We start from the raw sequence: 25,872 nt of genomic DNA, 5'->3' as shown, positions 1-25,872 counted from the left end.
CCAAGGGTCAATGAGTATCTCGACCATGGCCGTGCAGAACAGCACCACGCAGGAGCAGCTGAAGGCAGCGCCACTCTGCTTTTCTTTCTCTACCGAGTAGCGTGTTTCCATCTCTGGCTCCATGAACCGCATGGTTAGGAGGAAGGTGTTTCTCTTCTTCACCCTGCCGGGAACCAAGTCCAGCAGGTCACAGAGGCCAACTTGCCACAGCTTGACATGATGGCTGTGTGTTTCAAGTGACTGCTTCCTGCACTCGCGAGGAGCAGTGGCCACTTACACCTGGGCAGACTCCCTCTCGAGCAGGGCCTCATTGAGCAGCTGGTTGAGCTCGCGCTCGTCCTCAGAGGCATCTACCACGCGGTCCGCCAGGTCCTGGAGGCGCAGCCTGCGCCGGGGGTTGGGGAACGAGGGGTTGTCAGCCTGTAAGGCAGGGAGGCAAAGTCAGTGGAGTAGAGAGGACAATACTGGGGGGAAAGGAGGATGTGGAAAGATGAGTCAAGGGGGAAGAAGAGAACAGAGAGGCCATACTCAAGAAGACCAATTCCTTTTCTCAGCAGTTTTCCTAACACTCCTCTGGGCCTCCATATAGCCTGGGTCTAGACCCAAAGTTCTAGTCCTGATCTCCAAAGATCTAATACAGCCCAGAGCCTAATCCCCCAAGACTCCTAAAAGAAGCAGTGCTGTAACATTCAGTTAACAGCATTACCATGAGGAGCAGCTGCCTGGTTCCCAGGCAGATCTGAAGTCAAGAATGCTCTTGAACGGACAGACACAGCATGGTCTTTGGGCATCCTGCTGCTGCTGGATGGGATGTGTATCTCACACATTCTATCTGTGAACATCCTTGCAGGCCCAAGTGACTGCCAGCCTTAGGGCTCATGGGATCAGTTAGGCCTACTGTTATTGGGCAGATAGGGACAGGCTGATAGAGCCAGGGCGTCCACTACCATTCCATTCCCCACCCCTGAGAAGTAGCAGCTCTCAGACAGCCCCAGCTGGGGTCACACAGGCGTCAGCCACACAGCCTGGCCTGGGTGAGCTTTATTAGTGGACCTGAAAGTGCACTGGAAGCCATCTGAGTTAAAAGCTCAGCATGGCTGCGAGCTGGATTTGATCTCAGATAAGCCATGCATTCCAGCCCCATTTTTCTCCTTTATAAAATGCTATGAGCTGGACAGATGGTTTAGTAATTAAGATCCATTTATGTGCAAGCATGAGGGCCTGAGGAGGTCAGAAAGATGTCTCAAATTCCATCCCCAGGATCCACATAAACAGCTGAGGGTAGTCACTCAGGTCTGTAACTCCAGTCCCATAGGGGAGCACAGACCTGAGAAAAACCTCAAGCTCTAAGTTCGGAGTTCATTTGCAGCAGCTGGAGGCCCTGGCATACACATTTCTTGTTTCTCTTCTCTGCTTGCAAAAAAAAAAGTGTTTTTTGTTTTTTAAGAATGGGCATAGCCAGCTATGGTAGCACATGCCTTTAATCCCAGCACTCTGGAGGCTGAGGTAAGAGGATCATGGTGAGTTCGAAGCCACCCTGAGACTACATAGTGAATTCCCTGAGACTGTGAGACCCTACCTCAAAAAACCACCCCCCACCAAAAAGAATGGGCAGAAGAGCCCTGGAGCCCAACATCCAGCCTTTCACTCTGGCGATCACACATGAGCACAGCACACCACAAAAGCACATAGGTTCCCTGTGAGCACATATACATGCACACACTGCAAGCACCACACCACAACACACACACACACACGTGAGCACAGCATGCCACCAGACAGCACACAGGCTCCACGTGAACACATATACATGCATACATCATGTGCACCACACCACACACATATACACACATGAGCACAGTCCACCAAAGTCAAGTGCACAGGCACCACATGAGCAGACAGACATGCAACACACACAAACACACATGGGTACAGCCCACCACAGACAAGAGCACAGGCACCATGTGGGCACATATGTGCATACACTACATGCACCACAGCACACCACATATGTATACAAAATCACTTGTGAACACAGCCCACCACAGGTAAACAGGCTTTATGAGATCACGTACATGTGCATACACTACATGCACACACGCACATACACACGTAAGCACGGCCCACCACAAGCAGGTGCCACCTGAGCACATATATGCACATTCACCACAAGCAACCCCCCACGCACGCACACATGCACACAAAAGGATAAATAAGATAAAAAGCTATGGATGGCCTGTTCTGGTACCAAGAGCTTTTCTCTGTCCATGGAGCCTATTCTAGAGCCGAGTGACGCTGGCTAATGGTTGTCACAGGTTGCTTAAGCCATCCCTGTATGCTCAGAAGTGAGGGATCAGGTCTGCATGTCCATTTCTTATGAAGAAAGTTGTGATAAGAAACTTAATGGTGGGCACTCAAGGAAAAGCCAACTTACCTGAGGCTGTGTCTGCCCTGTATGTGTCTAAAGGCCTTGGGTACAACTCCTATCTTCTAGCACAGACAGACTAGCAGCATTGCCACTAGCTTCTGGGCACCTGGCTAAGGCAGAGATCTGTCAGTGAACATGCTCAATAAGCTCCTTAGCAATAAGCAATTCTGGAAGTATCTTCCAGGAAGTTCCCCATCTCTATGGTGGCATGCCAGTTCTTGTTTCTGTGGGCGTTCAGTGAGTGGCACTCATGGGGTGTGACAAGCAGGAGGGAAGTATCCAGCTGCAAAGTTTCAGTCCTAAAGAGGCTCAGATACTGCAGAATTCTTTTTTTTTTTTAATTTTTATTTATTTATTTATTTGAGAGCGACAGACACAGAGAGAAAGACAGATAGAGGAAGAGAGAGAGAATGGGCGCGCCAGGGCTTCCAGCCTCTGCAAACGAACTCCAGACGCGTGCGCCCCCTTGTGCATCTGGCTAACGTGGGACCTGGGGAACCGAGCCTCGAACCGGGGTCCTTAGGCTTCACAGGCAAGCACTTAACCGCTAAGCCATCTCTCCAGCCCAACTGCAGAATTCTTCATGATGCCCTAACAGATCCCAAACCTACATGACTGGACCACCAGAGCTAGACAGGGTCTTTGGTGAGTGCTCCTTTAAACTGCACCCACCAGCCACCTTACATCACTGATAAGGAAACAATAACACTGTCTAAATGTGGTCACCCTGCTAAAAAGGAGCAATGCTCAAGCTAGTGACCAAGCCTCCTCCTCCCACCATAGACCCCACTGTGACAACCTACTGTTCCCCACTCCCTGCCGGGTCCCACACCCACCTGGGCTTCCTGCTCCTCTGGCTCCTCCGATGTGGAACCACTGGCATGGGCACTCCCATTGGGCTCCTTGGTCTCAATAAGGGCAGGAGAGCTGGGCTTGGAGGAAGTTGGTGCTCCATTTGGCAGGGCCTGCAACAGACACTCAGACACTGCCCAGCCCAGACTGTGGTTGGTCTACTAGTGTTTGGGAATCTTTCCACTGTGTTTATAGAAGCCTTGTTGACCTAGAAATTTCACTTCGTAGTTCATCTTGTATAATAGTCATTTTTAAAATGTCATTTTCTAGTATCATTTTCTACTATTAATAGTTTTCTAAGTAAAGTGAAGATCTAGTTACTCCAACTTGAATTTCTAAAACTAACTTTGGCTGGAAAGTTGCTCAGCAGACACTTGTCTGCAAAACCTAACAACCCGGGTTCAATTCCCAAGTACTCATGTAAAGCCAGATGCACAAAGTGGTGCATGCATATTGTTTGCAGTGGCTAGAGGTTCTGGTGTGCCCGTTCTCTCTGCCTCCCTTCGCTCTCTCTTCTCTCTGTCTATTCATACAAATAAATAATATTTAAAATTAACTCATTGACAGTGACCCTCTGAAGTCTGTTTTGTGTGGGGATGTCATGTACCTCAGTCTGAAGAACCTCCACAAATATTCAGTTAGTATTTTTCCTTGATAGAGGAAGTTAAACACTGTAACATGGGGACAGTTGCTTTGTGCAATTAATAAATATTTGTTAAGTACACACAAAATGTCCTGACTTCCTTGAGCTCACATTCTCACAAGGCAGGGCAGACAACAGCAAACATATCAGGACAAGATGTAGTCTACCAGGAGACAGAGGGAAGCAAAGAGGTGTAGTGGTTATTGAGGAGTCAGGTCATAAATAAGTAGTTGGGGAAGAGTGTCACCATAAAGATGGCATTTCAGTACAAACCTGAAGGAACAGATCAAAAGGGGGAATTTCAGGAAACAAATGAATGCCCAGGGCAAAGACCTTAGAGCAGGCTGTGCCTGAGGATGACAACCAGGAGGCCAGCACTAATGGCGCAGGGTAAATGGAAGGGACGATGTGAGAGACCCACACAGGGACCGGACCCAGGAAAGGCCCATGTGACGGCTCTGATGCTGCTGTCCCATTCTTTCTTCATTTCCACTCAGAAACCTTCCTTGTCCTTGGCTCCCCTCCTCTCCAACGGCCTTGTGCACCTTTCTCCACTGCAGCCATCTTACTCCAGTGGTTTCAGCTTCTTCCACTGCCACAGGCCTCCCCTCTGGGTGTCATCTGTCTTGTTCTCAACTGCCACAGGTGAGCTGCTCTCCCTGAGGACTCCAGCACTGCATTCTGTACTGGACTCAGGTGTTTTTTTTTTTTTTCAAGGTAGGGTCTCACGCTAGTCCAGGCTGACCTGGAATTCACTATGTAGTCTCAGGGTGGCCTTGAATTCACAGAGATCCTCCTACCTCTGCCTCCCAGAGTGCTGGGACTAAAGGTGTGTGCCACCATGCCTGGCCTCAGATTCAGTTAAAAAATATTTTATTTATTTATTTGAGAGAGAAAGAGGCAGAGCGTGAGAAAGAGAGAGAATGAGAGCACCAGGGCCTCCAGCCACTGCAAACGAACTCCAGATGCGTGTACCTCCTTGTGCATCTGACTTACGTGGGTCCTGGAGAACTGAACCAGGATCTTTTGGCTTTTTAGGCAAACACCTTAATCTCTAAGCCATCTCTCTAGCCCTCACATTCTTTTTCTTTTTTTAATACCAATCCACCTTCTGCCTCTTATGATCAGCCATCATCAAACCCTTCTATAAATGCTCTTTTAAGCTTACTTTTATTTTTGAGACAGAATTGTGCTGTATAGCCCAGGCTGGCCTTCAATTCTTTTTTTTTTAAATTTTTATTTATTTATTTCACAGAGAAAGAGGGAGAGAAAGAGAGAGAGAGAGAGAGAGAGAGAGAGAGCGAGCATGGGCAAGCTAGGGGTCTCCAGCCACTGCAAACGATCTCAAGATGCATGCGCCCCCTTGTGCATCTGGATGACATGGGTCCTGGGGAATTGAACCTGGGTCCTTTGGCTTTACAGGCAAATGCCTTAACTGCTAAGCCATTCCTCCAGCCCTGGCCTTCAATTCTTAATCCTCCTGTTTTAGCCACCTGTGTGCTGGGATGTCCAAACACACATGCTCAACTAATTGCTCTTTTGCAAATCTCTTCCTTCTCAATTCTTTACTCTGGGGTAGAAAGAAGGACTCACCGAGCCGTTGAGGCCATTCTGGGCTGTTTTCTTCACCTCTGGCTTGGAGGCAATGATGAGGTAGGTTTCAATGCCCTTCTCATCTAGGTAATCACAGCGGCTGCCCCCGTCACCGGGTTCCACATCAAACTCCCCTTTTAGGCAGTCCATGGTGCTCTGGGAGATGTGTACACGCCTGGATTGCAGGGAGAGGCCCTGAGCACATGTTAGAAGCAGCCTTCATCTGTCCCAGGACAGCCAGCAGACTACATGGCACTGGCTGAGGCTGGAGCTGCTGACTCCTGAGTATATATGACAGGAGCCAAGGGAGGCAGGCCTGCTACTAACTGTGCAGTCCTTCATCTGCTCCCCTGACCCTACCTGGTACTGGATCCTTAGATTAGGAATACAATTTCCTTCCTTCTGGGCTGTTAAAATCAAATGTGATACAGCTTGTCTTAAAAGTCAGCTCTGAACTCCAGAGTCAAGACTGATCACTTGATTATCCACACATTGAAACCCTTGCTGCCAAGAGGGAATATAACTCTCACAGAGTCTCTGAAGCTCCAGTGGGCACAAAGGCTGGCTAGGTCCTCCTTCCTATAGCCTGTCTGATAGGCCTCCGAGGGAGGATCCCAATGGCTAAGCCAAAGGCCGTGGCAGGAGGAGTGAAACACTACTACTGGATAGGAAGGGTCCTTAGGGCCCTTAGTTCCTCGTTAGGGCCTCAGATTTGGGAGGTGGGATGGCCCCCTACCCTGGTCCTGAAATCTGCCCCTTGGAAGGAACACTTACCCCGGGATGCCACCAGCTTCCATCTTGTTAGCCACAGTGACATCAGTGGACCACACATCGTACTGCCAACGCTTCTGGCCCAGGACACCACCTAGCACGGTGCCCGTGTGCACCCCAACGCGCATGTCCACCCCTGTCTTGGTCTTCTCCCGCACATACCTGCCAGGCACAGAGAGACGGTGCTGGGGCACAGCCTTCGTGCAGTGGCCAGCAGCGCTTCCCCCCACTCTCCACAAGCTTTCCTCCCCTCCAGGTCTGTGTCTGAGCTAAGTGACCTGGGCTGGGCTGAAGGCAAGCCAGAGCTCAAATTTAGTGATCCCAGGCCAATAAAAGTTGGGGTTGGTGTGTAGGGGAAACTTCTACTCCTCTCCTTCAATCATCCACTGTACATGCAGACAAGGTTTTACTGAGCTTCTAGTAGGTGCATGGCATGATCTATGCGATGCGGCCATGCGATGAACAAAACCTCGGCAGACAGGTCCTCCTCTGTGAACTCCAGGAAGAGACAAACAAAGTTCAGAAATGTCTGCTGGGAAGAGAGTGGGGGCTAAGGCTTCCCTTCCTAAAATCCTACCTCTGAGGAAAGGTAACGTCCAGTCCTAGCAAGGCAGCTGCTATTGCAGAGCGTTTAGCTGGGAGATGGTAAGGGGCAAAGCTGCGGGGAGTTAGGGAGTAGACATCCCAGCTCTGTCCCCAAGGGGAGAGGAGGGACTGCTGAAGCTCCTGGGTCTCTCTCTCTGGCCACATCTAAGGTCCACCCAAGGAATCACCTTTCCAGGGGTCTCGAGGCCCACAAGGAGAAGGAGAATGGGAACAGGTATGTGTCACCCCCAAACTCACAGACAGAAAGAGCCTGTGCTGGAGCAGAGGCTGTCCCTAGGGCATGTGAACTCAGAAGTCACTTTATTTTGATGAAAGGAGATAATCCCTGATGTACTTGGGGGCCATGATAAGAAAACAGTGAGAAAAGAGATGGAGTAACCCTACCAGAGAGGGTTCTTCAGAAAATGTGAAGTAGTGTGATAAATTTCACAACTCCAACTTCAGGAGAAAAAAATACCACCATGATCAGAAGGCTGAGAAGACATTCCCAGAGGCTGTGGAGCCATGCATTTTCCTCAGCTGTGAGGAAGGGAAGCCCTATCTTGACTTTCCAGGGCCAAGGACTGAGACCTTTTCCACCCCTTGACTAGATCCTTCACAGGGCCTTGGCCAGTGTCGAGCCCCGACTCCCTCCCTCTTACGAGATGGCCTCCACCATAGCAAGCCCCATGAGGATGGAGCAAACAGCGTGGTCCTCCCGGTAGTCAGGCAAGCCGCAGATGCAGTAGTAACAGTCACCTAGGATCTTGATGCGCAGCTGGTGGTATTTCTGAAAGGGAGAACAAGACCTGTGTTCCCAGCCCTTGGCTATGGGGGTGGGGGAGTGTCACAGCAGACAGAGGAAGGACAGGTGGGGCAAAGTCTAGGAGCCAGGGAGTGACTGGAGCCTGAGGGCCAGGATTACTGCGGCAAAAGGGCTGGCACATCCAGTACTTACAGCTGCCAGCTTGTCAAAGCGGGCGAAGAGCTCATTGAGTAGCTTCACGAGCTCCTGGGCACTACAGGCAGAGGACAACTGGGTAAAGCCCACAATGTCTGCAAAGAGGATGCTGCAGAAGGAAGAAACTGTAGATGGTGAGGCTTCTGCCAGCAGCCTGGATCAGGCACCTGCTCCTGCCAGCAGGGAAGTTCTACGCCAACCTCAGTGCAGTGAGGCCCTGGAGGGGCTTGGAAAAGGGGTTATCACTGTGGGTGACCCCTCTGTAAGCCTTCCTTTTGGGTCCTACCAGGTAACCACCCCCTACTACTCCCCACCCTTGCCTCTTTCTAGAATAAGGGCCCTGTGCTTCTAGCCTCAGAGCTGGTCCAGAATGATGGGGTGATCTCACAGGAACCCCTTCCTCACTCTGGGTGACACTTAACGCCATTTCTGTTCTATCTTGCCAACATGATTCCTCTTACAGGGCTAAGAAGTTCAGGGGAGCCAAGATACACTGAGATGGCCTCCAGTTCCTAAGTAAACTGAATCCCATCTTGCTGAGCAGATCATGAAGACATGCCCCCCCCCCCCCCATTCTGCTGTCAGGGCCCAGGCTTTTGGGCTGGCACACCTGACATTCTCATGCCGGTACATGTACATGGTATTGAACTGCTGCTGGTCCTTTTGGCTCTCATCTTTCTTCATATCCTTCAACATCTCATCAGCCACATGCTTGGGCAGGATGGAAAGCATAAGGTTCTCCTGTAAATAGAAGGACAGGGTTGGAGGGGAAACAGGGTTTTCCCTGCCATCCTATGGCCAAGTTAACACACTTCTGGGGAAAAACCCCTGATTCTGGCAAGAGATGTCAGCCGGGAACTGCATGAGCCTTTCACAAAGGCCCGGCACACCCATATGGCAACAGCAAGAGGCCAGAATAAGTGGCTTTCTAGCCCAGACAAGACTCAGCAACATGGTAGCCCTTCAGAGCACTGACAGAATTCCACAAGGAACTCTGCAGCAGCAAGGTCCTCTTCCTATAAGAAGTACGCTCATTCAGCATCCGTCACCATACCAAACGCTCACTGCTGAGTCCTTTTCTTGCTGCCCACCACAGAGCAGTCACAAATTCAGATTCAACTTGATCAAAGTCCTGCAGCATACCATTGACACCAAAGCCAGTAAGAATTCTTCCTGAGCCTAGGGTCTTATTTGGACACAGGTCCATATGCCCTGTGCAATGCAGTGTGACATGGGTGTCTCACCATGCCGTTAATGGTGACAGCCTGCTAGAAACAAGGAGCAGAGGGCGATGTGAAGAAGGAAGATGGGTCAAACCCCACCAGATCAAGAATGGGTGGGGCACAAAGGAGACTTCCTAGAAATAGGAATGGGCCAAATTTTCAGGACCAAGCTGAGGGTCTTCCCAAGAGAAGCCTTGTACATCTGTCAGAGACACAAATTCCCCCAAGTTCAGGGACCTGAAAGCATTTTGGAGAAAGTACAAACAGAAATATGCCTCAAGAACTAGGTATAGGTCAAGGGTCAGCAATTGTGGCTGCTGCCTGTTTCCATGAAATTTTATTGGCTCCTAGCCATACTCATTTGTTTACATACTGTCTCTGTTTCCACGCTCCAAAAAGAGTTGAGTGGTTGTGATGGAGACCATACGGCTTGCAAAGCTGAAAATATTTACTGTTTGGCTCTTTCCAGAAAAAGTCTTGGAGGTTGGAGAAATTATTCAGTAGTTAAGTCGCTTGCCTGCAAAGCCTAAGGATCTAGGTTCCATTCCCTGCTACCCACGTAAGCCAGATGCATAAGATAGTGCATGTGTCTGAAGTTTGATTGCAGTGGCTAGAGGCCCTGGCAAGACAATTCTTAATCTAAAATAAATAAATAAATAAAATATTTTAAGATATATTTAAATATTTAAGAGGAGAGGAGGAAAGAGAATGAGAATGGGTATGCTAGGGCCTCTAGCCACTGCAAGCGAACTCTAGACACATGTGCCATCATGCTCATCTGGCTTATGTGGATACTGGGGAATTGAACTTGGGTCCTTAGGCTTCACAGGCATGTGCCTTAACAACTAAGCCATCTCTCCAGCCCAATAAAATATTTTTGTTTTTTTATGGTTTATATGTTTTAATAAATGTTACTGAGTAAAACCCAATTATACATTGTTCAGAGAGATTTGGAAAGACTGATCTTGTCCATATGTCCTCACATCATCATTATATTAGGTACTGTATCTCTTCCTACAAGTTAGCAAGTTAGGTTCCTGCAGGCAGAAATCAACATTGTCCATTCCTCACACAGAGTAAAGGTCCATAAAGGTTACTGTAAATGGACTGAGAACTGCAGGAGGCACTGTGTAGGTATGCCGATGGTTCTTCAAGTTCCCAGCTGTAGTGAACTCTTACTGCAGTTGGACTCAGCCCTGGTACGCCCATTCTCTTTCTGTCTATCTGCCCCTCTCTCTCTCAAATAAATAAATAAAAATGTTAAAAAAAAGAAAAGAAAAGAAAAGAAAATGCCTGGCCGGCTGTGGTGGTGAATGCCTGTAATCCCAGCACTCGGGAGGAAGAGACAGAAGTGGGAGGATCACCATGAGTTCAAGGCCACCCTGGGACTACCAAGTGAATTCCAAGTCACGCTGGGCTACAGTGAGACCCCACCTTGAAAAATCAAAAAGGTCTGGACTGGAGAGATGGCTTAGCATTTAAGGCATCTGATTTGCCTGTGAAGCCTAAGGCCCCAGGTTCCATTCCCCATGGATGCACAAGGTGGCACATGTGTCTGGAGTTCTTTTGCAGTGCCTGAAGGACCTGTTGCACCCATTCTCTCTCTAAAAAATAAATAAATTTTTTTAAAACAAATTGAAGAAAAAGTCTTAGGTATCTGGATAGATGGTGCCAGTCCCTGAAATAAAGACCCAAGAAAGAGAAACATTAAGGGAAAGCAGGGCTGGTGGAGGGACACAAAGAAAGACACTGCCTTCTATTCAAGTCTCAAGCCTCCCATTGCCCTTCCCCCTCCACCTCCTTACTCCACCAATCCCACCACGTGCACACAGAGTACTAAGTGAGGAAGGCCTGTAAGTGGGAGGAGTGTAGGCAGCCTGCCCAATGTGTGAGCACATGCTGGTCTTCCTACTAGCTTGTATGCTGTAATCCCAATAGCCAGGACCCACTTGTTCAGGCCTTGCTTGTCCTCTCTGACACCCTCAGAGCTCAATCCAGCTAGGAAAGACCCTGTGGGCTCCCTGAGGACCCTGAGGATCCAGTCTGGTCCTGTGGGGATCTCTATATCCGGTGATTGCAGTCCCTACTGTCCTCTAAGCATTGCTTCTTCCTATCAGGGCCCAGGCTCTAGGATCCTCTGCTGATAGAACAGAACAGCAGCAGGAGCACAGGAAAGGGCAGACCTGGAGAACAAAACACAAGAGCCTCGGAAGGAAAGCCTGGGGCAGTGTCAAAAACCTCGAATATCTAAAATAATACTGAGCAACAAAAATAAGGCTGGTGGTATCACCATACGTGATTTTAACCTATACTACAGAGCCACAGTAACAAAAACAGTGTGGTACTGGCACAAAAGCAGACATGTAGATCAATGGAACAGAAGAGAGGACCCAGATGTAAGTCGAGGTAGCTATAGCCACCTGATATTTGATAAAAATGCCAAAAATACTCATTGGAGAAAAGACAGCCTCTTCAGCAAATGGTGTTGGGAAAACTGGACATGTATCTGTAGAAGGATGAAAATAGACCCTTCTATCTCTCCATGCACAAGAATTAAGTCCAAATGGATTAAAGACCTTAACATCAGACCGGAAACTTTGAAACTGCTAGAGGAAAAAGTAGGGGAAACCCTTCAACATATTGGTCTTGGCAAAGACTGTCTGAATACAACCCCAATTGCTCAGGCAATAAAACCACAGATTAATCACCGGGACCTCATGAAATTACAAAGATTTTGCACTGCAAAGGACACAGTGAAAAAAGCAAAGAGGCAACCTACAGAATGGGAAAAAATTTTCGCCTGCTATATATATATCTGATAGAGGATTAATATCTAGGATATACAAAGAACTTAAAAAGTTAACTAATAAGGAATCAAACAAGCCAATCAAAAAATGGGCTATGGAACTAAATAGAGCATTCTCAAAGTTAGAAATATGAATGGCATATAAGCATCTAAAAAGTGTTCTATATCACTAGTTATCAGGGAAATGCAGATTAAAACTACATTGAGATTCTATCTCACTCCTGTCAGATTGTCTACCATCATGAAAACAAATGATCATAAATGTTGGTGGGGATGTGGAAAAAGAGGAACCCTTCTACATTGTTGGTGGGAATGAAATCTGGTCCAGCCATTGTGGAAATCAGTGTGGAGGTTCCTAAAACAGCTAAAGATTGATCTACCATATGCCCCAGCTATAGCACTCCTAGGCATATACCCTAAAGACTCATCCCATTTCCTTAGAAGTATGTGCTCAACCATGTTTATTGCTGCTCAATTTATAATAGCTGGGAAATGGAACCAGCCTAGATGTCCCTCAACTGATGAGTGGATAATGAAGATGTGGCACATATACAATGGAGTTCTACTCCGTGGTAAAGAAAAATGAAGTTATGAAATTTGTAGAAAAATGGATGGATCTGGAAAGGATTATACTAAGTGAGGTAACCCAGGCCCAGAAAGCCAAGCACCACATGTTCTCCCTCATATGTGGATCCTAGCTACAGATGATTGGGCTTCTGCATGAGAAGGAAAAAACTCAGTAGCAAAGGCCAGTAAGTTAAAAAGGAGACATAAAGGGAAGAGAAAGGAAGGGAGGAGGGTACTTAATAGGTTGGTATTGTATATATGTAACTACAATGATTGAGATGGGGAGGTAATATGATGGAGAATAGAATTTCAAAGGGGAAAGTGGGGGGGGGAAGGGTATTACCATGGGATATTTTTTATAATCATGGAAAATGTTAATAAAAATTGAGAAAAAGAATAACAAGAAGAGGTTGTGGCTATAAATGAAGGCCATCAATTTACTAGACTTGGGGAAAGCTCGTCAATTTCAAGATGTTAAGAAGGCAAATAGCCCAGCCTGTCATTGTGATAGCAGGTTTTAGAGAAGGTATGGGCTGAAGACAGGATGAGGGGAATGTGGCAGATGAGAACTATATGAGGAGGTGGCTGCAATGTGATGAGGCAGAAAGGTCACATCTGGGAGACAGTCAGGGCAAGGAAGTGGACCAGTACACAGGAAGTCACTGGGATTTTTTTTCAATACTGGGGATGTGTTATTTGGATATTATATGTGTCCCTCAAAAAGGTTCATGTGTGGAAGGCTTGGTTTCCAGCTGGTGGCACTACTAAGAGGTGGCTGGATTGTGATGGTCCAAACTTCATCACAGAAGTAGCCTGTTTGGAGGATGTCGATGGGGGAACATTTCTTTCGAGGGCATAGCTTGCCTTGGCCCATTCTTGTTCTCTGCTTCATGGCTGGAGAAGAGATAGGAAATGAATAGCTCTGCTTCCCATACCATTTTCATGATGACCTGCCTCACCATGGCCCAGTGACAGTGGAGCCAGGCGACCGTGCATCACGACCTCTGAAACTGGGAGGTAAATAGATCTTTTCCCTTTGAAATGCCTTCTATCAGCTATTTGTGACAATGATGGAAGGAAGGCTAACCCAAGGTTCTACCTATGCTAAGCACCCCAGCCCCAAGGATTCTTGAGACCATCCCTAAACATGTTTCCCTGAGGCCAGGCCTACCTCTTCTTTCCTTCAAGCTATTTCCACTAGGGGTCTGTGCTTCCTCAGAGCCTGTGATGCCTGCACCCAGCATGCTTTCTGATGCCAACACCAACCTGCTGCATTTCTCCAGGCACCTGGGCCCTCCTCACCATGATGCTATCTGCCTTTCTGGGCCTACCTCACACTGCTTTTATTGGTGGCTCCTTGGATGCAGACAGGTTGAGCTGCTTGTTTTTCTTAACACCTCTTCCTCCCTGCTCCTGCCTATACTCTTTCTGGAATACCATTCTACCCTTTAATACCCACCTCCTATGACATAAACAGCTTTCTCGGCTCCTACCCAGGTGTGTCTGAACCTCCTCCTCCATTTGCACCCACTTTGTTGGAATCTTTCTACTGATGCTGACCTCCTTTGACCTTATATTCCAAAGAACCTAAACTCTTTTTTTCTTTTTTTTTTTTTTTTTTTTTTTTTTTTGAGGTAAGGTTTCACTCTAGCTCAGACTGACCTGGAATTCACTATGTAGTTTCAGGGTGGCCTCAAATTCATGGCAATCCTCCTACCTCTGCCTCCTAAGAGGTGGATTAAAGGTGAGTACCACCATGCCTGGCCTAAACCCTTTCTTAAATCTTGGTCCCTAGTAAAGGTGTGTGATGGATCATACAAAGAACCCCTGGTAACCATTATTGGGTCTCATGTTAAAGACCCAAAGCATACCAGACATGGTGACACACATCTGCATTCCCAGTAGTTGTTAGGTAGAGGAAGGAAGCTTATGAGTTCAAGGCTGCCTGAGGTTATGGTTAATGTCTCAAAAAAGCAAACAAACTCCATCACTTGTGCTCCTAGGATTCAGGACATTTGCCTGTTGGGTCCTACCAGGGTTACAGGAGTGGAAGGGAGAGGGGTCACCCAGAGCAGCCTAGGATTGCTTAAGAGACCAGAGCTAATGGATATGGTTTAGACTCCCCAGAAAAGAGGCAAAGCTTCCTTTTCCAAACATAGTAGTTATATAATACTGTATGTTTTGGGAATCATAAAACAGTTTCATGCCCTTGACCCATTAATGGCTCTTTTGGGGATGTATCCAAAGGAAATACTGAACAAGAACTGAAAAGATACATGTGCAGGAATGTCTGTGCTGTAGCGTGACAACATTTGGGGGGAAAACAAAGTCACCCAAATGTCCAAGAAACACCCAATCCAATGGTGGCACATTCTCTGAATGGAAGAGTATGAGGCTATTAAAGTTGGTCACAGGGCCAGGCGTGGTGGCACACGCCTTTAATCCCAGCACTAGGGAGGCAGAGGTAGAAAGATCGTCATGAGTTCGAGGCCACACTGAGACTACATAGTGAAGTCCAGGTCAGCTTGGGCTAAGGTGAGACACTACCTCAAAACAAACAAATAAATAAACAAACAAAAAATGATCACAGGGCTTAAGAGACTACTTAGTGGTTAAAGTGCTTGCCTCTGAAGCCTAAGGACCCAAGTTCAATTCCCCAGGACTCACATAGAGCCAGATGTACATGGTGGCACATGCATCTGTCTCTTTCTCTTTCTCTCAAATAATAAATAAAAATATAATACAATAAAATTTAAAGATGATTACAGCAGCCCTTTTTTTACCAAGATGGCTTAGAAAGCAAAGAAAAAAGTTTCTATTCTTCTGAACACAGAGAAGACAGCATAATCCACATTCATTATAGATCTCAAGGCCAAGCAGTACCAAATAGGCTGTGATCAGGCCTAGCAGAGGCCATGATTAAGACACTTTGAGTGTTTCCAACAAAAAATCACCTAAACTGAGTCTAATGGATAATCCTTTATTTGTTTGTTTGTTTATTTGTTTGTTTATTCAGACGTAGGGTCTCATTCTAGCTCAGGCTAACCTGGAATTCACTATGTAGTCTTAAGGTGGCCTTGAACTCAAGGCGATCCTCTCACCTCTGCCTCCCAAGTGCTGGGACTAAAGGCATGTACCACCATGCCCGACTGGCTAATTCTTTTTTTTTTTTTTAAATTATTTTTATTTATTTATTTGAGAGAGAGAGAGAGAGGGAGGAGACAGACAGAGAGAGACAAAATGGGCATCCCAGGGCCTCCAGCCACTGCAAACGCATGTGCAACCTTGTGCTTCTGGCTTACGTGGATCCTGGGGAATCAAACCTGGGTCCTTTGGCTTCTCTGGCAAGTGCCTTAACCGCTAAGCCATACCTTCAGCCTCAATGGCTAGTTCTAAATGAGTATTTTTTGTCATCATATAAAAAAAATCATGAGGTTAGGAAATGGCTCAATAGTTAAAGGTGCTTGCTTATTCAGGTCTAGGTTCAAAACTGGCCCATATTCAGTCCCCAAGCATCCACACAAAGCCAGATGCAAACAGTGGCATATGCATCTGGCAACTGTTCGCAGGGGCAAGATACCTTTATATATACACACACACATGTGCAAATAACTAAATTAAAAGATAAGAAAATTTAAAAGTGATCAAACAAAAAACAACCATCATAAAAACTACTGTGGCAGGGGCTGAAGAGATGGCTCAGCAGTTAAGGTGCTTGCCTACAAAGCCTAACAACTCAGGTTCGAGTCTCCAGTATCCATGCAAGCCAGATGCACAAAAGGACTGCATGCGTCTGGAGTTTGTTTGCAGCAGCTAGAGGACCCGGAGTGCCCATTTCTTTTCATCTCTATCTCTCTTTGCCTGTCTCTCTCTACTTGCAAATAAATAATTTTTTAAAATTTATTCGACACAGGAGACAGAAAGAAGCAGAAAAAGAACGAGAGAAAAAGAGAGAGAGAGAGAGAGAATGGGTGTGCCAGCGCCTTTGGCCGCTACAAATGAACTCCAGAAGCATCACCACCTGTGCATCTGGCTTACATGGGTCCTGGGGAATCAAACCTGGGTCCTTTGGCTTTGCAGGCAAGTGCGTTAAGCCTTAAGCCATCCCTCTATCCCAATAAAAATAATTTTTTTAAAAAAAAACTACTGTAACAAGAAAAATCGTAAAATGGAAGACTAGGACACACTACTGAAATTTCAGAAGATGGTCCTAGGAAATGAGTGCCTATAAATAAGGCAGAAAGATACCTACTTAACTTTGAGGGATAGAATTAAAATAAAACTTACATGTTTTCAAAGTTGCTCAATGGTGGTGGTTGGCAATTGCTATTATTTTAAAAATACATTTATATATTTATTTTGTTTTTTTGAGGTAGAGTCTCAATCTAGCCCAGACTGACCTGGAATTTACTCTGTAGTCTCAGCGTGGCCTCGAACTTATGGTGATCCTCCTACCTCTGCCTCCTGAGTACTGGGACTAAAGGCATGTGCAACTATACCCGCCCAGGTAAAAATACCTTTAAACTGAAAGTAGACACAAAACTTCCTTTTGCTTCCAGCTGTGATCCTAACCCTGACTTCATTTTTCTTTAACTGCCAATCTTTTTTTTTCTGGTTTTTCGGGGTAAGGTCTCACTCTAGCCCAGGCTGACCTGGAATTCACTATGGAGTCTCAGAGTGGGCAAAGAACCACCTTGAGTGTCATTCCTCACACACTATCCACCTTTTGTTGAAATAAAATCTAACAGAGGCCAGAGAGAAGGTTTAGCAATTAAAGCGGGACACATGCATCTGAAGTTCGTTTGCTGTGGCTGACCTGGCATGCCCATTCCCCCCACAACTCCAGCGTGTTCTCTCTCATATTTTTAAAAGGGGGGCTGAAGAGATGGCTTAGCAGTTAAGGCACTTGCCTGCAAAGTCAAAGGACCCAGGTTCAATTCCTCAGTACCCATGTAAGTCAGATGCACAAGGTGGCACATGTGTCTGTAGTTTATTTGCAGTGGCTGGAGGCCCTGGCATGCCCATTCTCTCTCTCTCTCTCTCTCTCTCTCTCTCTCTTTAAAATAAATAAATAAAAATAGGATTAAAAAACACTTTTACTGGTCTGGAACTCATGTAATTAGGCCAGATTGACTGGCTGGACAGTGAGCCCCAGGGGGTCTGCCTGTCTCTGCCTTCTCAGCACTAGGATCACAAGTAGATGCCATCCTATCCAGCTTCTTCTTCTTCTTCTTCTTCTTCTTTTTTTTTTTTTAAGTTTTTCGAAGTAGGGTCTCTCTCTAGCCCAGGCTGACCTGGAATTCACTATGTAGTCTCAGGGTGGCCTTGAACTCACAGAGATCCTCCTACCTCTGACTCCCGAGTGCTGGGATTAAAGGTGTGCACCACCACGCCTGGCTCCATTTTTTTTTTAATGTCAGTTCTGAGGATTGAACTCAGGCCCTTATGCATGCAAGGCAAGCACTTTACTGAATGCACTACCTCCCCAGCCTGAAGGCAGGCACTATGGACCACTAGTCAGAACTATCCCTCTTTTTCACTGGACTTCTAGCACCAACCATGTTTTCCACATATGTGTAATGTTGCCTCCATTTTGCAGGTGACCAGACTGAGGCATAAAGCATTGTCTGTTCCAGGTGCCAAAGAGTTAGTGACAGATTCATGACTGGAACATGGGGTTCTCTGGTATAGGTCAGTTTTTGTGCTTTTCACACGCTAGTTTTCTCATCTACACTGGACATTGATACTACAGATTGAAGGCCTAAGAAATGCCCAAACTTTATCGAGCAAAAGTTGACCCTTAGTAGGACTCCCTGGAGCTAAGCCCACCAGAACATTCTGTGGGACCAGGCCTTGCTAGCCATTCCAAGGTGGGACCAATCAGGTGTTCCTCATAAACTAATGCATTCTGAATGCCTGGTTCAAGCAGATGACAATTTGGGTGTTGGAGTCTTTCTGGAGGAGGTGTGTTGTTGGGGACAGCCAGCTCCCCTAGGGTTTGCTCACTCTCCTACTGCTGTGGTTGTCCATCTGATGCTGGCAAGGAGGTGGTGTCCAGCCTCTCTTCTACCATCTTTTCCCTGCCATCATGGAGCTTCCCTTGAGAGAATGTAAGCCAAAATAAAAAAACCTTGTCTCCCATTTTGGCTGGGTACTTTATCCCAGCAATGAGAAGATAACTACAACAGGAATCTTCCCAGTGGCCACCACTGAACAGAGACAACAAGCTGGGTGCTGCTTATTCCAGGTTGTATAGCCAGAAGAACTGGGCAGGTTGCTCTCCCCACTTAGCCTCACCCCCACCTCAAAGCTGAGGGCTGCCTCATCATAGATATCAGTAGCTGACAGTGGCCCCAGTATGTAACCAACTAGGCCATACATAAGGGGCTGGAGGCACTGGGACTCCCAATTCCCTTCAAAACTCATACAGAGGCTCATGGTGGCTCCTGGTACCCTCACAGGGCCTTACTTGTAATGCATACCTCTGAGCCGCGACCAGGGGCCCACAACAGTGGCTGATACTGTAAGTCCTCCTCAACATTAGCATGTAAACAGCCAAACCTGTTTCTGGTTACTGGATACCTGGGCCAGGGCAAGTACCTGGGACCTCACTACTGAGTGTGGCCAATGGGACTGCTGCCACTCTTGCTGTCAGTGCTGGGAATGTATGGATGTTTTTGGCTTTTTAAAAATCTTTGTTTACGGCTGGAGAGATGGCTTAGTGGTTAAGTGCTTGCCTGTGAAGCCTAAGGACCCCGGTTCGAGGCTCGGTTCCCCAGGTCCCACGTTAGCCAGATGCACAAGGGGGTGCACGCGTCTGAAGTTCGTTTGCAGAGGCTGGAAGCCCTGGCGCGCCCATTCTCTCTCTCTCCCTCTATCTGTCTTTCTCTCTGTCTGTCGCTCTCAAAATAAAATAAATTTAAAAAAATTAATTAAAAAATAATTTAAAAAAATCTTTATTTATTTGTAAACACAGAGAGATGGGGGGGTTGGAGAGGAAGAAAGAGAGAGAGAATAAGAATAGGTGTGTTAGGGACTCCAGCCACTGCAAACAAATTCCAGATACATGCATCACTTTGTGAATCTAGCTTTATGTGGGTACTGGGGAATTGAACCCGGGTAATTAGGCCTTGCAGGCAAGCACCTAAACCACTAGCCATCTCTCCAGTCCCTGGCTTTGGTGTTTTTTGTTTTTTTTTTGGTTTTTCAAGGTAGGGTCTCACTCTAGCCCAGGCTGACCTGGAATTCACTATGGAGTCTCAGGGTGGCCTCGAACTCATGGCAATCCTCCTACCTCTGCCTCCTGAGTGCTGGGATTAAAGGTGTGTGCCACCATGCCCGGCCTGGCTTTGGTTTTTGACACAGGGGTTCATGTATGTAACCCAGGCTGACCTCAAGTTCACTATATAATCAAAGATAGCTTTGAACTCCTCCTAATCCTCCTGTCTTTATCTCCCAAGACCTGGGACTACAGATGAGGGCCTCCATACTGGCTAGATTAATAGCCACTATAGTGACTGCTTCCTCTTTGAGGTTTGGGAAACAACACTGGAATAGTAGGATGTGAAGAAAAAGAAACTGCAAGGGAAGAGGACCTATCTCGAAAACGAAACGAAACGAAACAAATCAAAACAAAACAAAAGGCTGGGAAATGGCTCAGCAGTTAAAAACACTTGCTTGCAAAGCCTGCCAGTCCAAGTTCAAATTCCTCAGTACCCATGTAAATCCAGATGCACAAAGTGGTGCATGCTTCTGGAGTTCGTTTCCAGCAGCAAAAGGTTCTAGTGCAGCCATTCTTTCTATCTCTGATAAATAAAATTTAAATATATATATTCACCTTATTAGAGAAAAGTGGTCTCATGAGCTAAGCTTTGGGGATAGAGCAAAGGTCACTGGCCAGGGGTTAGGCTGCTGAGGCCTGTCACCCTGGACAAGCACTTTGCCCTTTTGGAGTTTACTTTTCCTCTATAAAATTGGTAACCTCTTAGGCTTTTTTCTTTGTTCAAAATGCAAAATCTATTAAAAGGAAGACTTCCCAGAGGACTTGTTTATAAAAGGTGCATGTATCACTAGGACAGCTGGTTAATAAAGATTTACTCCAGACTGACCTTGTAAAATACATAGGATAAACATTCATAACCTCTACTCGAGTCCTAAAACCAGCCGGGGGAGAACAGAATAGAGGAGGCACAGTACACCAATACTGGAGAGAAAACGTCTTAGCACTTGAGATGCTATTAAAGTGGTTTCTGAACAAGCCCCTTGGATCTTGGTCTGCTCCCTAAGCTGATCCTCAGCCAAGGTACCCTACCTCTATTAGGAAAGAGACAGAGCACCTAGGCGTCCACCAGCCAAGACAGTGAGGAAAAGGAGCCCAGCATCTGAGAGGTCTGAGGGGCTGGGATTCACACGGTAAATAAAGGAAAGGGCTCTGTAGCATGGAGATCACAGAGCTGACCTCAAATCTAAGGAAAGCTGCTGTGTGAAAGGAAAGAAATTTGCTTTAGAGGCCCCATGAGAGGAGGAGAATGAGAAAGGCTGCCAGGGAACAGATTGTTGCTTTAGAGAGGGAAGAATTTTTCTGACTCACGCAGTTCAAAGAATGTGCTGGCCTGAGAGGTGGTGAACATTCCTGGACCCTAGTGAGAGGGCTACAGGAGGAGGTCAAGCCCAGGATGGAAGGCTGGCCCACAAAAGGGAGGATCAGTCAAACTCTGTAGGCCAGGGGCTGGGGTGCTGAGATGGGCAGGTCTGTGATTCTGCACTTTTTCCTCAGCCCAAAAAGTACAGTGAACAACAGTTCAGGCCCCTATCCCGTTGGAAAGGAACCACACAAGCTCTACAAAAAGAAAGCAAGCCCTAATGAGCTGGGAATGCAGCTCAGGTGACAGAATGTTTGCCCTGGGGTCCATCTCCAGCTCCTCATAAATCAGGCATGGTGACTCACCTGTAATCCTAGCAACATGAGGGTGTAGGCAAGAAAATCAGAAATTCAAGGTCATCTACTGCTACTGTGAGCTGAAGGACAGCCTAGGATACATGAGACTATATCTGACAGAGAGGAAAACAGACCCTCAAAGTCCCTAGTAGACCATTGAGGTTGTGATGGCTAATCTCTGATTGTCAGCTTGACAGGATTTAGAAGCACCACAGAAACAAATCTCTTGGCATGTCTTTAGGGATTTTCTAGCTTACATTATCTGAGGTAGAGTACCCACCTAACTGTGAGCATCACCATCCCATGGGCTGTGGGTCCTGGACTGTATAAAAAGGAGAAAACTCTCTCTAGCTGCCCCTCTCTCTCTCAAATAAGTAAATAAATAAAAGTATTTTCTAAAAGAAGGGCTAGAGCGATGGCTCAGTAATTAAAGCACTTGCCTGAAAAGCCGAAGGACCTGGGTCCCAGTCCTTAGTACTCATATAAAGTGGTGTATGTGTCTGGAGTTGGTTAGCAGTACCTAGAGGCCCTGGTGTGCCCATTCTCTTTCATGCATGTGCATGCTGCCTCTTTCTCTCTCACTCTTTTTCAAATAAATAAATAAATCCTTGGGTTTTTTGTTTGTTTGTTTGTTTTGTTTTTTGAGGTAGAGTCTCACTCTAGCTCAGGCTGATCTGGAATTCACCCTGTAGTCTCAGGGTGGCCTTAACACTTGGCAATCTGCCCACCTCTGCCTCCCAAGTGCTGGGACTAAAGGTACGTGCCACCATACCTGGCTTAAAGTACTTTTTAAAAAGAAAGAAACCTAAGCTAGGTGTGGTGGTGAATGCTTTCAATCCTAGCATTTGGGAGGCAGAGGTAGGAGGATCTCTATGAATTCAAGGCCAGCCTGGGACTACAGAGTGAGCTCCAGGAGGCAGGCCTGGGCTGGAGCGAGACCCTATCTCTACAACAACAACAAAGGAGAAAATGAGCTGAGCACCAGTATTTGTCTCTCTCTACTTCATCTCTACTGATGTGAAAATGTGATGCCAACTTCCTGCTCTTACCATGCTCTCCCTAACATGACAGACTCTTCCCCTTGGAACTGAAGTCAAAATAAACTCTTTTTTATTTTTATTTATTTATTTGAGAGCAACAGAGAGAGAGAGAGAGAGAGAGAGAGAATGGGCACACCAGGGCCTCCAGCCATTGCAAACGAACTCCAAACGCGTGCGCCCCTTGTGCATCTGGCTAACGTGGGTCCTGGGGAATTAATCCTCAAACTGGGGTCCTTAGGCTTCACAGGCAAGCGCTTAACTGCTAAGCCATCTCTCCATCCTCAAAATAACCTCTTTGCATCTGTAAGGTGCTTCTGGTTGGTATTTTGTCCCAGCAATGAGAAAGTGACTGACCCATAGGTAGAATACCGCAGACCTGTCCTGGGCAGTGTGCAGATCTAGTATAAAGTACAGGACCAGCTGGGGCTTCTGGTTCCTGGGAGAAGAGGTCACACTGGCCTGGGCAGGATGCTCCTTCCCTGGGCCAGAATCTCCTCTATGAACAGGTATGTTGGGCTGCTCCAGTGGGTGGAAGGAGCCATCCATCACAGGCTCTGAAAAGGAACTGTCAAGTCCATTCTCAGCAATGACTCATGCTAGGCTTTGCCTTGTGTTGGCTCGGGACTGAGATGGAAAAAGGAGGCCAGCATGGCTCCCAGGGGCCCTGAGTTGTTAGAGCTGATGCCCTGATGAGGCATTCAGGAGTTAATTACAGCAAGGAGGTCAGGAGGGATTTAGATAAATGAACTCAGCTGGTGAGAAACCAGGTATCTACACACCTTGTAAGAACGAAGGAGAGACAAGTGGAAAAGAGACCAACAGTGTCCAGGTGGCTGAGTATGTGCATATGTGTGTGTCTGTGTCTGTGTGCATAGCTCCCAGGAGAATGAAAATACACACACACACACACACACACACACACACACACACACACACACACATATGTATGTATGTATGTATACACAAAGATGCATGAAGTCTACTTCTGTGTAAGATGGCTGTGACTATGTATATGCCCAGATGTGTGTTGCACACAAATAAATACATGCCACTGTGACCTACCACCCATCATCCAGCAAATTTGTCAGTCCTTCCCCCAATTTACCCAGATTTTTTGGGCTTCAAAGTCATTTAGAAGCTGGTAAATAGGTCACTGGATACCCATCATGGCCTGACCCCCTTGACAGAGGAGGCTGCAGGAAATGAAGAATAGGAGGTCCAGGCTCTGCTAGCCCTGAGAGGTCAGAGCCCAAGTAGCTCAGCTTTCCCCGGGTATTCAGGGTTGCTGTCCTCCGAAAATGATGTGACCCCAACCTTAGTCATTCACAGAACACTCACTGGTCCTCTTTGCAAGACTCTGTGGTAGATGCATGGATGTAAGCAGTTCTGCTAAGAACTCAGTAGGAAGGGTGATCCAGTTACAGTAGGGAATGATGGGCACCCTAGGGCAGAAGCATTTTACTTTCTTCTGTACTGACGTGGGAGACTTCTGGTCACTGGTCTGGACTCCTAAGTGGTCCCCAGAGTCAGGGGACACTCTACTGGCCAAGATGACTGCATTCCTAGGAGTCTTCACCTGAGTATCTGGCACAGAGCAGATGCTCCTCAGAGGTATGGCAAGTTAATCATGTTAGCTAGGAGACATGGCACAAGGGGGCAGCCATCACCCTCTAGAATAGCACTAACAGAACCTTCTGCAGTCATAGAAACATTCTGAATCTGTGCTGCCCGATATGACAGCCACCAGTCATATAGTAATACAGTGGCCACCAGTCACATGCAGCTATTGAGCACAAGGAAGTGGCTAATAAAACTGAGGGACTGGACTTCCAGGTAAGATGGCAGCCATGCCAAACCAGCCTAGGGAGGGATTTAAGCAAAACCCCAGCAAAATACACTCTTCTTCTGGAAAGTGAAGGATATAGGTTATTCTTAGACACAGTGGAGAAGCCAGAGAGACCAAGATCCCCAGAAGGAGGAAAATGGCCAGAGTCCCACTGAGGCGCTCGCAGCCCATGATCTGCACTCCATGCACCCACCCAGCGCCGACCTGCCAGGCACACCGCAGCAGCAGAGACCAAACAACAGATTTTCAACTTCATCGGCCTTTTTGAAAAGTTAAGAAATCTGAAGGAAAAGACAGCTGAGATCAACTAAAGAGCTACTGAAAGTGCGAGCAACTCCAGAAGGCTGAACTCCCCCATCCCCCGCCATCAGAACCATGAAACCCAGCGGCTCCTCGGGAAGCCTCCAGGCTTTCTGGTGCATTCTGCAGTGCTGGATTGGGACTTCTGAGGCATCTGGTCACATGGACTGAGCAGCTGCCAGGTTCCTTGATTCCTGGCCCTGCAACTGCTATTGGACTACCATAAGCTAATCCAATAAATTCCCCTTGAAAAATAAGTCATTCTAGCAGTTCTGTTCCTCTAGAGAACCCTGACTAATACACTACCCCAAAAGGTAATGAGGCTGACTGACAAAAAATAAATAAATAAAATAAAAAATTTACATAGGCCTGCATTGAAAGAGTTAATCTCTCTTTCCTTGTCAGGGCAAGTTATAGGTTATATATTCTTGGTTGGCTTTACCATTTTCAAATAACCTGAATATTATTGCTTTTGATGCTTTCATATTTATAGGATCTTTGTCTTTTGCTTCTATCATGATTGGGGGCAGGGTCTGATCCTGATCCAGGTTGATCTGGAACCTAATTCAGAACAGAAATCTCTACCTTCCAGCTGACAACACTAAGGGTGTAAAACAACACACACCCTTAGGGATTTTTGCTTTATAAAACTGTTTTAATCCCCACAATTGCATACTTTGTGCTGGTTTTTATTGGTTGTATATGTTACTTGGTTGAAGTTTAGAATTTGCCAGTAAATTGTTCCACCCAGTCCACTAGAATACTTGCTTAGCAAGCAAACTCAACACCTAGGATTACTTCTGTGGCTTGATGGGTGTGTGTGGAAGGGGGCAAGAGCTACACGTGGCACCTTGAACTCATATCCTGAGGGTATATAGAGGTGGACTGCCATATCTGGGAACACTGCAGATAAGTAGCAAACCCAAGCATCAAATCAATTCAGGATGCAAAAGTCACCACAACACAATACAAGAAACTCAGAGTCAAGACAATACAGTCCCACCAAAAACTATAAATCCATTAGAAATGATCGCCAATGCGACTGTTTTAGATGAAATGTCTGACAAAGATCTCAAGAAAATGATGGTATCTATGCTCAAAGAAATTAGAGAAGAAATGAAGGGACTCAAAGAAGAAAATAAAGGAATTAAAAAAGAAAACAAACTTCTGAAAGAGAACACAGGAAAACAGCTTAATGAAATAAAGAGGCCATTACAAGACATGAGGAAGGAAATAGAAATACTGAAGAAAAACCAGGCTGAAATCCTTATTCTGAAGAATACAGTCAGTGAGATAAAAAATGGAAAGTCTCACCAGTA

At 46.5% G+C, this 25,872-nt stretch overlaps 1 protein-coding gene across 4 annotated transcripts in view; it reads right to left on the bottom strand.

Moving 5' to 3' along the window:
- Positions 1–25,872, bottom strand: part of Adcy3 (adenylate cyclase 3) — a 118,549-nt gene that overhangs the window by 14,440 nt on the left and 78,237 nt on the right. For all 4 annotated transcript variants that reach the window (XM_004663748.2, XM_004663749.2, XM_045148676.1 and 1 more), the window contains 8 exons: positions 8,444–8,574; positions 7,831–7,942; positions 7,535–7,662; positions 6,291–6,449; positions 5,517–5,691; positions 3,265–3,393; positions 278–420; positions 2–163 (listed from right to left, as the gene is read on the bottom strand). In XM_004663748.2, the coding sequence (XP_004663805.1) occupies positions 2–163; positions 278–420; positions 3,265–3,393; positions 5,517–5,691; positions 6,291–6,449; positions 7,535–7,662; positions 7,831–7,942; positions 8,444–8,574 (1,139 nt within the window). The remainder of the gene's footprint in view (position 1; positions 164–277; positions 421–3,264; positions 3,394–5,516; positions 5,692–6,290; positions 6,450–7,534; positions 7,663–7,830; positions 7,943–8,443; positions 8,575–25,872) is intronic.

Source organism: Jaculus jaculus, chromosome 5 (assembly GCF_020740685.1).
Source record: "Jaculus jaculus isolate mJacJac1 chromosome 5, mJacJac1.mat.Y.cur, whole genome shotgun sequence".
Lineage (NCBI taxonomy): Eukaryota > Metazoa > Chordata > Mammalia > Rodentia > Dipodidae > Jaculus > Jaculus jaculus.
Note: the sequence above shows the minus strand (reverse complement) of the source record. Positions and strands in the feature narration are given on the sequence as shown.